General features: G+C 31.3%; 3 protein-coding genes and 1 pseudogene across 3 annotated transcripts; 2 read left to right on the top strand and 2 right to left on the bottom strand.

Annotated features, from left to right (window-relative positions):
• On the bottom strand, positions 1-1,497 carry LOC106365027 (RING-H2 finger protein ATL54-like). The gene has a single exon (XM_013804491.3). The coding sequence runs from the start codon at positions 1,199-1,201 to the stop codon at positions 119-121; it is 1,083 nt and encodes a 360-aa protein (XP_013659945.2). The 5' UTR covers positions 1,202-1,497; the 3' UTR covers positions 1-118.
• A 5,739-nt stretch (positions 1,498-7,236) lies between these two features.
• Positions 7,237-8,707, top strand: LOC106365028 (blue copper protein-like). Its single transcript, XM_013804492.3, has 2 exons — positions 7,237-7,584; positions 8,191-8,707. The coding sequence occupies exons 1-2, from the start codon at positions 7,428-7,430 to the stop codon at positions 8,571-8,573; spliced, it is 540 nt and encodes a 179-aa protein (XP_013659946.1). The 5' UTR covers positions 7,237-7,427; the 3' UTR covers positions 8,574-8,707.
• A 697-nt stretch (positions 8,708-9,404) lies between these two features.
• LOC111208956 (glycine-rich RNA-binding protein 5, mitochondrial-like) lies at positions 9,405-11,046 on the bottom strand. The gene is made up of 4 exons (XM_048757293.1): positions 10,664-11,046; positions 10,495-10,563; positions 10,268-10,371; positions 9,405-9,847 (listed from the first exon to the last, which is right to left on the bottom strand). Exons 1-4 carry the CDS (start codon positions 10,779-10,781, stop codon positions 9,692-9,694), a joined length of 447 nt encoding a protein of 148 aa, XP_048613250.1. The 5' UTR covers positions 10,782-11,046; the 3' UTR covers positions 9,405-9,691.
• A 403-nt stretch (positions 11,047-11,449) lies between these two features.
• LOC125587135 lies at positions 11,450-11,970 on the top strand (annotated as a pseudogene).
• Positions 11,971-16,027: the final 4,057 nt, after the last annotated feature.

Below are 16,027 nucleotides of genomic sequence, written 5' to 3' on the forward strand. Positions count from 1 at the left end.
AAAACGAAAATGAGTGTTTATTTGCCTTTTTTATATGGATTTACATATACACTTGTGCATTCTTGTTTATGTTCTCTTCTTCATGTATTCGAAAAATGGTTTGGTATTATAGACTTTCCTACACTGGAAAAACCGAACTCTTGTTTGTACTGAAGCATGAGCTTCCTGCTGTCTTCATCGACATGCCTGCCTGACTCTTCTCTGTATCTTCTGTTTCTTCTCCGTTTGGCTCCACATTGAGGCCATTGTTTTCTTCGGAGCAGCTTGCTTCGTCTCCCACGTTTAAATCCATACACTCCCCCAAAACCCTAACTTGCTCATCCGCCTCTGTTTCGAACCCACCACCGTCGTTAACCTCGTTTACAGCTCCAATTTCAATCCTTACATCTGAACTCTGATCTGTGTTACTTGAACTCAACGTCTCTTTAGAACCAGATTCATCATTCTCGACCTCTCCACGATCATCATCAACCACACGAGATCCTGATCCTCCGGGAGGTACATCAACAGGACCAGAACACCGTGGAGTACTGATAGCTATACCAGCTCGACACAAAGGACAGTTTGTATGAGACCTAAGCCACGTGTCAATACAAGAGATGTGAAACGCATGGTTGCATTTTGGCAACAACCTAAGACTCTCGTCTTCTTCAAACTCGTTTAAACAGACAGGACAATCTGTTCTCTCTATCAACCCATCTCCTCTCTTGTAACTACAGATCGTGATCGAGTTTATGATCGATTGTTGCAGACCTGTTGTCCTGATCAACCAGATCGGATGATCTACTTGCTCCGTGTCTTGAAACTCTTCATCTATTGCACCGTCGTGGCCGTCTCTCTGGGACTGATAACTTTCGAGGTTGACTCTGTTAACGCTCTTTGTAACGTATTTGGCTACAAGAAAGAATCCTGTGAGAAGGATGGCTAAGACCGCACCGGTGACGGCGATGATGGTTATGGCGCCTAAGGATGATGAAGAGTCTTGAGATGGTTGATACACGGCTGAGATTGATGGAGATTGTGGTCTGATCGTCTGTGGAGATGACCATGGAGGTAGCTGTGGAGATATGGTGTAGTAATCAGGTTCTTGATAGCAGTTATAAGGGCAAACCGGGTCACAGATTCCTATTGAGCAATCAAATGTTTTGTTTGTCTCTGATGCTAATATTGGGAAGAGCTTTCTATGTTTTCTCTTGGCCATTAAAGAAAAATGGTATTGTTTCTTGGGGTACAAGGAACTAAGATCAAGAGAATTTGCAAGGGCATGTGAGAACTGAAATGTTCATAGAAATTTTAGGTTTTTGACAACGTAGAAGATGGTTTGATTTTATCTTTGGTGTTTCTTTCACATTCAAGAGAAAGGAAGATGAAAATGTCTTCTCATCTTAGGTATTGACTTGTTCTGTGACAAGGTGAAGCATCTTCTAATTGTTTAATTGGTGGTGAGTCTTAGTCATGAAAGCCATATATTACCTTTGAGCTTTTGACTCTTTGGCTTTTGAAGACTTAAGTAATGTTTATCCTTTGTTGGCCTTCGGCAGACTATAATATATAAATATATCCCCTATACATTAATCAAGGAACATTAGAACATGTTTTCGTACCCACATGACATTACGAGAATGATTCTTAGAATTGTTAGACAAATAAGTTGGTCCATATAAACATATTATATGCTTTTATTAAACTAACTATCAAATTAATTAGTAGTATATAAAAGAATATTGTTTCTTTCCTTAAATAAAAACTACAGAATTACCTAATATGCTTAACATATATATGACAATTAATGATTATTATCAGAACCGGTGAAATAAGTAATTTGTTTTGTTGTTCTAGAATTAGATGATTTTTAGAACGAACTGGTGAATATATACTAGACGGACATTAATATTTCGAGTATGCACTTATATTCTATAACAGCTTGATATATTAGATTTGAAGACTAATATGTTAATATAGTTTGGCGGTGATTTTTTTTTCAAATTTTGATTCTTAGATATGTATCTGGAGTGAAACTAATTTTTAGAGATGTCTATTTTTTAAATTGACACTTATGTAATTCGCCGAATTCATAGAAGAAGTTAAAAAAGAAATTTAACTCATATCAATGAAACAAAGACGAGAACGAAATCATAATTTTATAGAGGCAGAAAATAAAATCACTTATGGAGAGTCAATAGTAAACAAATCGAGAGCAGAAAACTTAATTCCCTTTCGTCATTATACAATCGATGTTGCCTATTTTATTTTGGTGATTTGTGTCAACTGCAAAACTTAATTTCTTTTTGTGCATATGAAATCTTAAAAATAATTAAACGATGATATATTTAGCAGACCAACATTTGTATTCATCATTTTATAATCGATAATGATTTTAATGTTGCAAAAATTTAAAATTATTTAATAAATAAACATTATTATAAAAACTCAATCCTCGCATGCGCGCGGATTATCATCTGGTAGTTTAGTAATTTCTTGAAAATTATCTGATTTTAATATCACACATTTGCAGTGGCACAACGTGATATATATAGCATGTAACAAACACAAACTAAAATATGATATAAATTAAACCTTAAGTGTTTTTTTCTATTGAGAAGAAAAAATATTGAAATCAGACCAGGACAAATAGTATCGTTGCTTTGTTATAATTCGAACTTCACTACCAAAATAGACATGCGTAAATAGTAGATTATAACTTTTCACTCTCATTTGCAATATGTATAACTCGTTTTACAAAGATCGTTCTACCAAAACTAATGTTTTACCAAGAATTGGCTTGCTGCAGTAAATATTAATAGTTTGGTTTTCGAATATACATTTTGTGTTGCTGTGATATATTTCCTGTGTAATGAAATCTCTTTTCTTTTCAAGAATCTTAACAATTTTTTAAACAAGTTTCATGGGCCGACACTATACCCAATTCCACAGTAAAACAGGCACGTAGTCTACTACAGTCTGGTTTCAGAAACGAAAAGAAAATAAAATAAAAGCAGGTCCATAGTATGAAGAAGAAGAAAAATTTGAGGTTTCTTGCAAAAGCCTAGGAAAAATCATGAATCATGGTATGGTTGATATATTGCTTTTATGTGGGCAGTCCCATGCCCAGTGGAATTAGTTGCAGGGTCACTATCATATCATATCCAAGTTTTGTTTTGCAGCTTTCGGTGAGATTAATTTCATTTTTCAAACAAACCACCACCTTTTAGTAACTTAGATATTAAATTTAGTATGACTAATGCATTGTTTAACATTTTTCAAAGAAAAGTATACATTTTGCATAGAATCGTTTTATATATTAATTGAGAAACATCATACCATTTTTTGATAGTCATGTGCCATCTAAATTTATGATAAGTTTTTTATTAAACTAACCATACATTCATTATTAATGTTATTTTTTCTAAAATAAAAATTACTCAATTGTCTAATGTGGCTAAAGTATATATGACAATTAATGATTTTGAATAATAAAAATTTGATAAAAATTAGTGTATCTTCTATCATATTTTTTTTAATTTTAAACTATTAAAATAAATTAAACACCCATATAATAAAATTTAGATTTTTCTTTATATGTTGTATTCTTATTTATTTAAAACGTCTATAAATTACTAAAACTGTTAAAAGTCTCACATTCAAATTTTGTGATCCAAGATTAAAATATTTTGTTATGAAAGATAAAAATGATTACAAAATCATATAAGTCGAAAGTTTCATTTAATAAGTATTAACATTAAAAGATATATATATATATATATATCATTTTAAATTAAACTATACACCACATAAAAATATTTTAATTTAGAAATTTACTTTGAACAATTTTTTTGATAATTAAAAGCTTTGAACAAATATTGACAACTTTGTTTTTATAAATTAATTAAATTACTAAAATTATTAATCCCAGTGATATATTTTATCAGTAATTTAAAGTTTTTGCTATAAAAGATAAAAATCATAAAAAAGTTATATGAGTAGAAAAAAATATTAATAAAAAAATATACTATATATGTGTTAATATCATTTATATTTAATTATATACCATATTAAATAGAAAAAAATATTGTTTGGATTAATAAAATTTATTTATATGTTTGCACTAATTTAATTATATACGTAATAGTTACTGACTTTATAATTATTCAATATCTATTTATTATTTTATAATATATAAAAAATATGTATTACATAAAATAATTTATATATATAATATTTATTTCGCGTAAAGTGCATATCTTAACCAAGTTTATACTATTAAAGGAGACTCTCTATTAATAGGTGAAAGGTCTTTACTTCGTCCCACACAGTGTACTACTATCGGTCCTATCAGACAACATCTACCTACACAAGCTCAATCAGGAGAAAGGGTCATGCCCTTAGTTTTTATAGATATTTACATGGGAATGTCATTCCTATATTTATGTGACAACATTAATTATTTTTGACCAAAATAATTAATGTTTGATTCCTGCCAAATTTATATTTACACGTACGTAGTATACATATATAACTCCTATATACTTTCCAAAGAAATATTTTGTTACCATAGTGAATAAAAAAATTGTATACTACGATAGGATGTGTTTTTAAATAGGTGGAATATTTCTATTTAAAATAGATTACATTAGAATATTTATAATATTTGATTATATTATTACAAATTTTGCTTGATGTTTTTACGGTTAAAAGTTTTGTGGGTTATTCTATGAGACATATAAAATAATTATCAAATACAAAATAAACTGAACCAAAAATTTTGATCATTTTTATTATAACATATTAAAATAAGCATTAATCAATGTTAGAAAAATTAAAAAGATTAATTATACCTCATTTCAATTTTTAATCTTTTAAAATAAAACATAACCAATTATACTATTTTATTTTATATAATTATATTCATATGAATATACAATTATTACAATATTGAGTTTCATATCAGTTACCCATCGGTACAACTGCTTAGCCTCAAATTTTAGTGTTTTCTTTTACAGAATTATTGGATTTTTAAATAAAAAATATTTCCTAAAATTCAAACTAGGTTCCATATCGGATCACCAGGTTTACTAATTAGACCGCTGGGTTGGATCGGGTTTAAATTATTATTTTTTAAATAGACAAAGTTTATACAAATAAAAAAAAATATTTGTAACATTTTTAATAAAAAAATTTATCATTAAATATCTCACACTATTAAAACGCGGATCATAATCTAATTGATTTTGAAAAGAAAAACCTCCTTTGTTTTTTTGTCATACTAATTAAATTTTAGGTACACAAAGTTTTTAGAAATCAGCTGTAGTCAGGGATGTTAAATTCAGGCTAGGGCCTAACCCGCAATTGTTTAATATAAACCTAATCCTATTTTAGCTCAGCCCTATTTTAACCTTGTTTTAACCAAGGGTTATGACTGGTACTCGGTTTATCTCATTTAAATAGAAAAATCTATTTTATTCATTTTTATCTTTAACTTCTAAGCATGAAATAAAAAAACCTAAGATATGATATGATCATCACTCGTTGCTCTCTTCCGACTTTTGACCATCATAACCGGGGCTTTCCACCAAAACAGCAAAATTAAGTTTTTTCGATAAAATTACAAAAATTAAGTTTCCTGCCAAAATCACAAAAATCGATTTTCCCGCAGAAAAAAAAAGTTAAAAAACAAAATATCTAGTTTTTCTAACAAAACTACAAAAATCAAGTTTTCTGCTAAAATCGCAAAAATCGAGTTTCCCGCAAAAATCAAAAAAAAATGGAGGTTTTAAGACGAAACCACAAAAATCAAGTCTCCCGCTAAATACATAAAAATCGTGTTTCACGCAAAAAAACAAAATTCGAGTTTTTCTGCTAGAATAAAAAAAATCAATTTTCCCGCCAAAACTAAAAATTGAGTTTTTCTGCCAAAATTAAAAGTCAAATTTTCTCGCTAAAACTGAAAGTCGACTTTTCCGATAAAATATAAAAATCAAATTTTCACGCCAAAACCGCAAAATCAAGTTCTCACCGAAACAGAAAATCAAGTTTTCTCGCTAAAAACTAAAAACTCGTTTTCCCGCCCAAACTGCAAAAATTGAGTTTTCCCGCCAAACCCGCAAAAATCGAGTTTTTTTCGCCAAAATCGCAACAACCGAATTTTTCCGCTAAAACCAAATGTTGAGTTTTCCCACTAAAATCAAATGTTGAGTTTACAGCAGAAACCGCAAAATCAAAATTTCTCTCCAAAACTGCACAATTGATTTTTTCCACCAAAACAGTAAGACTTCGATTTTTTGGTTTTGGCGAGAAAACTCATTTTTTGGTTTTGGTGGAAAAACTTGATTTTTTGGCTTAGGTGAGAATTCGATTTTGTGGTTGTGGCAGGCAAAACTGGATTTGCGGTTTTGATGGGAAAACTTATTTTTTTGGTTTGGGCGGAAAAACTCAATTTTGTTGTTTCGGTGAGAAAACTTGATTTTGTGGTTTTGACGGGAAAACTTGATTTTGCGGTTTTGACGTGAAAACTTGATTTTTGGTTTTGTTAAAAAAACTCGGTTTTGCGTTTTTGGCTAGGAACTTAATTTCGCGTTTTGACGGGAAAACTCTTTTTTTTTTGGTGGAAAAACTCAATTTTGCGGTTTTGATGGGAAAACTTGATTCTTTTGTTTTTGGCGAAAAAACTTTATTTTGCATAACCAAACAAAATTAAGTTTTTGCGGTTTTTGAGGTTTGAAGAAAAAAATCAATTTACATAATCGATCAAATTAAAAAAAAATATTTATATTTAAATATTATATAATGATAGGGTGAATCAAAATGTGTTAAAATTTAGGACAATGTTTTAAGGAATCAGCTTTAGGCCTGTAGTAGAGCAAGCTTTCGAGGTCTAGAACTCGTAAGACATAATGAGTCACATATCCACTATCACTGAAAAATATTTAAAGAAAATAATTAACGTCACATACTCGATTTCAGTTGTTGCAAAGCCTCAGTGATTGCTCGTAAGAAAAGTTAGTTCAGCTTCTTTTGGTTTGGTCGATTGTATTGAATCATTAAGGGATTTTGAATTTTTGATGACACATCGTGACTACTTTAGTTTGCATCATCATTCATCTTTTTACAAAGAACCCTTAAATGTGACTTTATGATCTGTCACCGAACCCCATGACCCATATTCTTGGGGTCTAGCATCATTTCCTTTGTTGAATATGTTTAAAGCTATAGAGGAGAGGAGGAACAAGTCTTTATTCCAAAATATGAAAAATAATTTCAAAACTAAAATGATGAAAACATTTGTTGGAGGGTAAGTGGACCTAATGCTTTACTAACTCCAACATACCCTTTTGGTTCCATTCTCTCTATAAATTTGCTTATAACTCACAAGGATTTTCCTTAGTCACATCAGTTTTCAATTAAAGATACTGTTACACTCATACAAAAAGATGGCAAACTTGAGTACACTCGTTGGTTGCATTGCCATCATCTTCTTCACTGTCGTTGCACCTGCCTCCTCAGCCACTCATTCTGTCGAATGGTCGCTTGGGAAGGACTATAGCTCCTTGGCTACTGGAAAACCTTATGCCATTGGCGATACAATCGGTATGTATAGTTTATAGAGCCTCTCGTATATATGCATGTAGAATGCTAATATATGCATTTGATTTACATGTGAAATTATCTCACTAAGAGGATAACCAATATTTTTGTTTCTTAATGTTTGCATTTATAATTAATAAAGAAAAACTAGTTTGATGAAAACACTTAAATCGTGTTTCATTTAGAAAAGTGTACCTTGCAAACGAAAACAAAAATAACAACGAAGAGTTGGCCTACTATTTTAAACTTTTGGATCACCTAATAGAAATTTAAAAAGTCACATGTTCGATATCCGTTGGAAGAAGTCTTTCTTTAACAAAATAATTAATTTACATAGTTAAAGTCTCACTATAGAGAAATGAACCACCAAGTAGTCTTGGCCTAATTGTAAAAAGCTCACAGCTATGAATACTTTCATAGGTTTGAATCCTCTTTGCCATCCAGAACGCGTTAAATGGTAAGAAAACACGGATCCTGCTTAGAAATTTTTAGGATCAATTATAAAAAAAAGAAGAGAAATGTACGATCTTCAGTCATTCAAAATAAAACAATAGAAAACATATTTATAGTTGTAATATATATGTATGTGTACATTGTGTCGCATAATAGTGTTCAACTACGGTGCGGGTCACACGGTGGACGAAGTGAGTGAAAGTGACTACAAAAGTTGCACATTGGGGAACTCAATTTCTTCCGACAGTAGCGGAACCACAAGCATAGCTCTCAAGACAGCTGGTTCTCACTACTTCATTTGCGCTATCCCAGGCCACTGTGCCGGCGGCATGAAGCTCTCTGTCAACGTAGGTGCAGCAGCCTCTTCAGACGGTGGCGGTGACAGTGGTGATGGTAACACCCCCAAAACTACACCTTCTCCAACCGTAGAGGGCAGGAAGGCTGCTCCTTCCGCTTCTGCCACTGCTATGTTGAAGCCGTTCAAAGCTTTGGTTGTGACTTGTGTAGCTGCATTATTATATGCTTTGGCTCTTTCTTAGTTGTTTTTTAATTTCTTGTTGATTTGGTTTGGCTCGTTTGAAAATCCAGGCTAGAGGCAGTGCTATGAGCCCTATTATTATTATACGCTTCTTGTTGTGATTAATTATTCTATGATATTTTCCTCTGTTTCGCATCTGCAACGATTCTGAGCTATTTAGGTTCCGATACAATGCCACTGAGCATGATCGGAGTGTTCTCATCATAATCACCGGACGTAATCTCGCGGAGAAACTAACCGTCTAAACGTAATCACATGCGATAAGTCAATCTACAACGAGTTTTTCTCAGATTCGTATCCCATCGTATAAACCAAAAGAGAAGGGATTCTGAGTGGATTTAACTTCGATACTCGGAGAGGAGGAGGAGGAGGAGGAGTATTTAGGGCTTATGAGGTTTTAGTGAATAGACTTTGCGCGCTAATCGATAAGGTCCAATTTGTTGCGAACATTTTAATTTCAAATTACAATTTATCAGAGAAATTAGTGGGTAAAATCGTAATTTCACTAATTACTTGCCGATTTGTGTAAACTCAAGTTCCCTGTAGATCTCGCTCTACGGTCTCTCTCGCTTCTTTTTTCTTTGCAATAATTAGATAGTGATTGCTCCAACTGAACCAAAATGCTCACACGTTACATTGTAGCATGTACCATCATCAGTCTGGGATCCCTCAAGAGAACATGATACTTGTAATTTGTAAACTGAGCATTAGCATAAAAATGCCATCGCTACTCATTCATCTGTGCATTGTAGGGTGTAGACTTGTTCATATGCTAAGCCAAAGCAGATTGGGTCGTCTTCAGTTTTGAAAAAAAAAAGAGTCTTTTATAAGGTATTACAATTTTTATTTATTTATTTATGAAGATGATAAACAAACCCCAAATATCATGATCAGAGTCACGGGGCGGAATCTTGATATTTCGCTGAGAAACTAACCGTCTTTAGCGTAATCAAATGCGATAACCTAATCTATATAGAGGTAGAATTCTAGATGATAAACAAACCCCAAACGTTAAAAACATAAAAATTAAGAAACTTTCATATGTTTATTCTGAAACTGCAACATTATGGAGGGATTAAGCTCTCGTTCTCTGAACCACCAAACTGCCAGGCCAGATTGTCAATGGCACCAAACAGAAAAATCGTCAACGTAACCACACGGTAGAGGATCATCATAAAAAACAGCACCACCACTTGGACCACCGAACCCCCTTCCTCCAAATCCTCTTCCTCTTTCAGTAGCGAAGTCCACCCTAATTCTTCGACCATGAAGGTGCTGTGTTCCAGAAAACAAAAACAATAAATGGCCTATTGACATACAACACGAAGCAAAGAAGAATCACAAATAAGCATTGCCTGAATCATCTATACACAGTCTGAAAACAGTGATTTATTTTAGAACTAACTATAAATAGAATGACATCGCTCTCCGTTTCAGCCATTCATTAACGAAAGATTATTATTATTTCAGGCTAGATGATGCATGATGATACCAATCCTACCCCTATGTTGCCAATGTGTAAAGGCCAAAAAAAAAAAACAAACACTTAATTGTTCTAGAAACATGCATTGTCCAGAAACAACCGAGTTGAAAAAAGGTCAAATTAATATGCAGAACAAGACAATGAATGAATGACAAAGGAATAGGCCAGATGACATCTTAGAATTAAAAGAGGCTGGAACATTTGTGTGTTACCTGTCTATCCAACTGCATGGCATTAGTAGCCTCCAGGTTAGAAGTAAATGTCACGAAAGCAAAACCCCTCGATCTACCAGTTTCACGGTCCACAAAAATTTTGGCTGTAAATTGATAAAAAAAAACCAGTTAGCTACGAGTGAGTATAAACAAGAGAAACCATTCAGAAGAAAAAGGAAAGGCTAGAGTTTTACAATCAACTTAAAAAGCGAGAGATAGCAAACTACCATCAACAACTTGTCCATATTTGCTAAAAGCTTCTCTCAAGCCAAACTCATCAGTGCTGTAGGAGATACCTACCTAGACAACTCTGAGACAAACAAGCAGAGAGAAACAATACTAAAAAAAAAGAGAATACTTTAATTTCTCCCACAACCGAGATAGAGTTATAGTCACCTCCAACAAAGATTTTTGAGGAAGACATGCAACGGATGCTCTGTAGCATTGAGTTAGAGGCAGTGACATGGGTGCTAGTCTGCCTAAATATCCTTCCAACTTTACTTAAGAAAGCCATGTTGTGTATCCTGGAAGAAAAGAAAATTCACTACAGTGATTAAAACCAAAATACAGATATTGATTTCAGAAAAAGGCAGAATCGATGAAACAAGCGGAAGACCCATCAATTCCGTCGTAAATACAAGTAATAAAAATGCAGCCTTTCATAAAAACAAACAACATACAAACTTTACACCGTGACCTGGTGACAAAGATTGAACCCAAGGTCAAACTCACTAAACCCAGCAAACAGAGAACAATCTATCAGCGAACGAAACATCAGAAAGAGAAGCATGGACGAGACTAAACTCACTCTCTAGGGTTTAATGGAGACACATCTCTCTGGAAGCGTCTTTCATTGAGGTTCGCTCATCCTGTCTGTCCGTTCATTATTTTGAGGTAATCTTAACCGTTGATTTGGATTCTTTCGCTAATCTTGACCGGTTAAACTGAACCAATGGTTAACCGAATCTAAATCGAGACCGGGTTATTAAAATAATAGCATTGTGGAAAAATAGTTAACGCGTGCCTTTTTGCAAAATTTCTAAAGTTAGGGCCTCTTTATTGCTTGCGTTCCACGTCTTCATCGTTGTCCTTTCTATTTCCGTTGGAAACAAAATAATTAATTTACAAAGTTAAGGTCTCAGTATAGAGAAATGTACGATCCTTCGGATCTAGAACTTCATAGTCATTGAAAATAAAACAATAGAAATCATATTTATAGTTGTAATATACGTATGTGTACATTGTGTTGCATAATAGTGTTCAACTTCGGTGCGGGTCACACGGTGGACGAAGTGAGTGAAAGTGACTACAAAAGTTGCACATTGGGGAACTCAATTTCTTCCGACAGTAGCGAAGCACAAGCATATCTCTCAAGACAGCTGATTCTCACTACTTCATTTGCGCTATCCCCGGCCACTGTGCCGGCCGCATGAAGCTCTCTGTGAACGTAGGTTCAGCGGCCTCTTCAGACGGTTGCGGTGATAGTGGTGACGGTAACACCCTCAGAACTACACCTTCTCCAACCGTAGAGGGCAGGAAGGCTGCTCCTTCCGCTTATGCCACTGCTATGTTAAAGCCGTTCAAAGCTTTGGTTGTGACTTGTGTAGTTGCATTATTATATGCTTTGGCTCTTTCTTAGTTGTCTCTAATTTCTTTTTAATTTGGTTTGGCTCGTTTGAAAGTCCAGACTAGAGGTAGTGCTATGAGCCCTATCCCCTATATATTAAAAGAGAAGCATTAGAACATATTTTTGTAGCCACATGTCATCACCACAATCATTCTTAGAATCATTAGAAAAATATGTTGGTCCATATAAATATATAATAAGCTTTTTATTAAACTAACCATAAATTAATCATAAATGTTCTTCATTGTTTCCTTAAATAAAAATCACGGAATTACCTAATGTGGCTAAAGTATATATGACAATTAATGATTTGAATAATAAAGATTTGATAAAACTTAGTCTATTCTCTATCATTTAAAAAAAATAACTTATTAAAATAAATTAAACAACCACATTAACTATATAATAAAAAAATTAGATTTTTTTTCCTGTATGTTGTATTTTGAATTTTTAAAAACGAATATAAATGACTAAGGGGGTGTTAGGGGACTTAGATTTTTATAGAGATTTGTTAAATTTGGAAAGAGATGTAGAGAATTTTGTATATTGTGAAAATCTATGAAAATAAAGTAATGTAATGATTCTAAGAATTCAAGGTAAACATGTAGTATTCTCAAAATCTTAATTTGTGAGTTAAAATGATAAGAATTCAATTTCCAATAACACTTACTTTAATAGATTTGTAGAATCATTAAAATCTAAACTTTTTTGAATAATAAATGATTTTGTATAGAATTATAGAATCATCAAACCAATAACAATAGATTTTAATGAGAATATGAAAATCTATAAACCAATAACACTAGATTTAGACTCATTATAAATCTCATCCCCACTAACACCCCCTAAAGTTGTTAAAAACCTCACATTGAAATTTTGTGATCCATAGTTTAAAATTTATGTTATAACAAGATACAAATGATTACGAAATTACATAAAATTTATGTTATAACAAGATACAAATTATTAAGAAATTACATAAGTAGAAAAAAGTGTTTGTCTGGATTAATAAAATTTATTTAAGTATTTGTACCAATTTAATTATATGTAATAGTTACTAAATTTTTAATTATTCAATATATATTTATTATTTCATAATATGTAAAAAATATATAATACTTAAAAATAATTTATATATAATATTCATTCCGCGCAAGGCGCGGGTCTTAACCTAGTTATTATTATATGCTTCTTGATGTGATTAATTATTGTTGCATCTTGATATGTCTTAAATCTCTGTGCATCAGTAAAAACCCAATATTCGTCGGGTCGGATATCTGGGGGGAGGGGAGGGGGGGGGGGGGGGGGGGGGGGGGGTGTGGAGGCCATAGGCCCCTGCGGTATGGTATGCCTTTTCAGTTGAGGAAATTTACTTTTTTCTGGATAAGTATGTATTTCTATAGGGTTTTGAAGCTACTATAAATACGGGTCTAAGGGTTTGTAAGATTATTGATTCACATAATAATAAAAAACTCTAAACGGATATTTGTCTCAATTTGTTTTGATCTTTCTTCAAAGTTGATTCACATTTGTTCACAACAATTATTCTATAATATTTTCTTCTGTTTCACATTTACATTTTTTCACGATTATATTTATGTATTGTTAGGAGCCTTTTACTGAAAACTACACCAAAACACATAGCTTACTAGTTGTAAGACTAATACAATGCAAGGTTATGAAAATTCAAATCGAATTATAAAAATATTTAAGCTAAGAATGTCAAAAGCAAGGTTGGTCAATGGTCAATCGATTATTCAGTTCACAAAATAATTTGGTTGAATTTTGGTTTTGAGTTTCTTGAATTCTAAGAATAGATCCTATAGTTTGCCAAAATAAAAGAAAGATCGTATTTTTTACCAAAAAAAAAGAAAGATCGTATTCAAGATTAAATTTTTATGCTAAAATTTATTAGCTTTTGGATTTTTATTTTCGTACTAGAAAATAAAGTTCTATTTAAATATGATAATATTATGATTCTGTTTTGGCAAACAAAAGAAAATCAATTATGATAAGTAAAAACCAATACAAATTTAATTTTAACGACACTGTGTATTGACAATCGCACCGTTCATAAGTTGCTGATTACTTGAACATGTGAGGAATATATTCCCCGTTACGCAAATGAATGCACTGAACTGAGCCCGGAGACATCGGCGGAGCATGCCTATTCCGGGGCCGGTGGTTTTAACGCCAGAGATAGTATTTATTCAAAATGGGCTTCACACTTGCCCAAAATTCCAAATATCAAAACGAAACAATTGTCACATGCATATTCATTTTTGGCCCGCAATATAATATTCATAATTGTGAAATTAATGTCCAAAAAATTTTTTTTTGACAACATTACGTCCAACAAAATTCAGAGGATGATTATGCAATTTTACCCATTTTAATAGAATGAATATTAACCTCAAATAATATAAATTATTTTAAATAGATAAAATAAATATGCTAAAATATCTTGAAATCTATTTACTTTTGATTTTTTTTTAGTCTTCAAAAGTTTTACGGGTTCCACGAACTTCATAATCTCAGTTTAGTGACAGAGCAACATGCATCAAGATGGGGGCCACTGAACTCAACAAAATTTTGAAAATTAGTGTACATTATTGAATTTTAATCTATATGCTCCCATTAAAAAAAGAAAGTTTGCCCCCATATTTTTGTTTAAACTTTAAACCCACTAAAATTTTTAGAAAAGATTATTATATTTAAGCCCACTTAATGTATATGCCCCCAATAAAAAAATTTCTTGCCTCCGCCATTGTCTCAGTACGTAACATACATATCTTGATACCTAATATATCTCGAAATGTTCAATTGTTATCTCACATTTTTGTCTATAACTGTGTTTGGTTTATAATAAAAGATAATCAATCAAGTTTTTTCTATAAATAGTAGTATACTAGGTATTTCGCCCGCACATGCATGCATAATTATATTACAAATATTTATTAATAAATGCATTATAAATTTGAAGATTAGTATGATAGGTTATTTTAATGATCTTATTTATTTTCATGATAATTTAAACAAACTTTGGAAACACAAAATCAAAATAAGGACAAAAGAAATAAAAGATAAATTCAAAATTAAATTTTATGATAACTTAAAGAAAAACTTTAAAAAAAAGCTAACTGAGATAATGATATTATTTTCTTGATTTATTCTATAAATAGATATACACATACTTATCTTACTATCTTCTAAATTTGAATCTCTTATGAAGGAAAAATAGGTGATGGCAATTTTTTTTTGTTGAGAAAAGGCAATTTTATTATTATAATTCATGGGATTGCCACATATACCACATTTATAGTACTATTTTTCATGTTTACACTAACCACTTTTACTCTCACTTTTAATGAAGGGTGAAAAACATTTATATCCCTAAGATTAACTAATCTAGATTTAGGGTTTATAGTTGAGAGGGTTTATAGTTGAGGGGTGGAGTAGAGTTTTTGGAATGTAAAATTTAGGATTGTAATAAATATATAAATAAAATTTTTTTTTTTTAAATATATATATATATATATATTTTAAATAGTTTCAAACATAATTTTCGATTTTTAAACAAAAAGTTTTGGAAAAAATATTGTAAATAAAAAATTATAAAAAGTTTGAATTTGAAAAATTAGAATTCGATAACATAATTTATTATTATTATTATTATTATTATTATTATTTAAATAATTATTTATTATATATATAGAGAACAAAGATATAAAAATCTTTTGCCACTTAATTAATAATGTATTTTGAAAATGTCTTTTTAGTGGTTATTTATATAGTGACAAAATATTCTTAAGAGTATTGATGATTTTAACCAATTAACTTTTAACACAAGATTTCGGAGCAGAAAAACATTTCATAAATAAAATATTTTATGATAACTTAGATACAAATTAAAAAAGAAAATGTGAATTTAGATGATGATAATATTTTCTTCGTTTATTCAATATATATATATATACACACTTATCTTATTATTTAATAAACTTTAAAATTTTGGAAAGAAAATAGGTAATAGTTATGATTTTATTATCACAATAGATTTGTGGTTAATTTTATTATTTTAAACCTAATTATTTCTTTTGATGTTTAAAAGGGTTAAAAATATATATGTTAAA

The sequence above is a fragment of the Brassica napus genome, chromosome A2 (genome assembly GCF_020379485.1).
Source record: "Brassica napus cultivar Da-Ae chromosome A2, Da-Ae, whole genome shotgun sequence".
NCBI classification, from domain to species: domain Eukaryota; kingdom Viridiplantae; phylum Streptophyta; class Magnoliopsida; order Brassicales; family Brassicaceae; genus Brassica; species Brassica napus.

Excerpts from the sequence above, each read along its gene's own strand:
- LOC106365027 (XM_013804491.3), bottom strand. The coding sequence starts at position 1,201 with ATGGCCAAGAGAAAACATAGAAAGCTCTTCCCAATATTAGCATCAGAG.
- LOC106365028 (XM_013804492.3), top strand. The coding sequence starts at position 7,428 with ATGGCAAACTTGAGTACACTCGTTGGTTGCATTGCCATCATCTTCTTC. Across the intron at positions 7,585-8,190 it reads TGCCATTGGCGATACAATCG|TGTTCAACTACGGTGCGGGT; the intron begins GTATGTATAGTT and ends GTCGCATAATAG.
- LOC111208956 (XM_048757293.1), bottom strand. The coding sequence starts at position 10,781 with ATGGCTTTCTTAAGTAAAGTTGGAAGGATATTTAGGCAGACTAGCACC. Across the intron at positions 10,564-10,663 it reads CTCAAAAATCTTTGTTGGAG|GTATCTCCTACAGCACTGAT; the intron begins GTGACTATAACT and ends TTGTCTAGGTAG. Across the intron at positions 10,372-10,494 it reads ATATGGACAAGTTGTTGATG|CCAAAATTTTTGTGGACCGT; the intron begins GTAGTTTGCTAT and ends ATCAATTTACAG.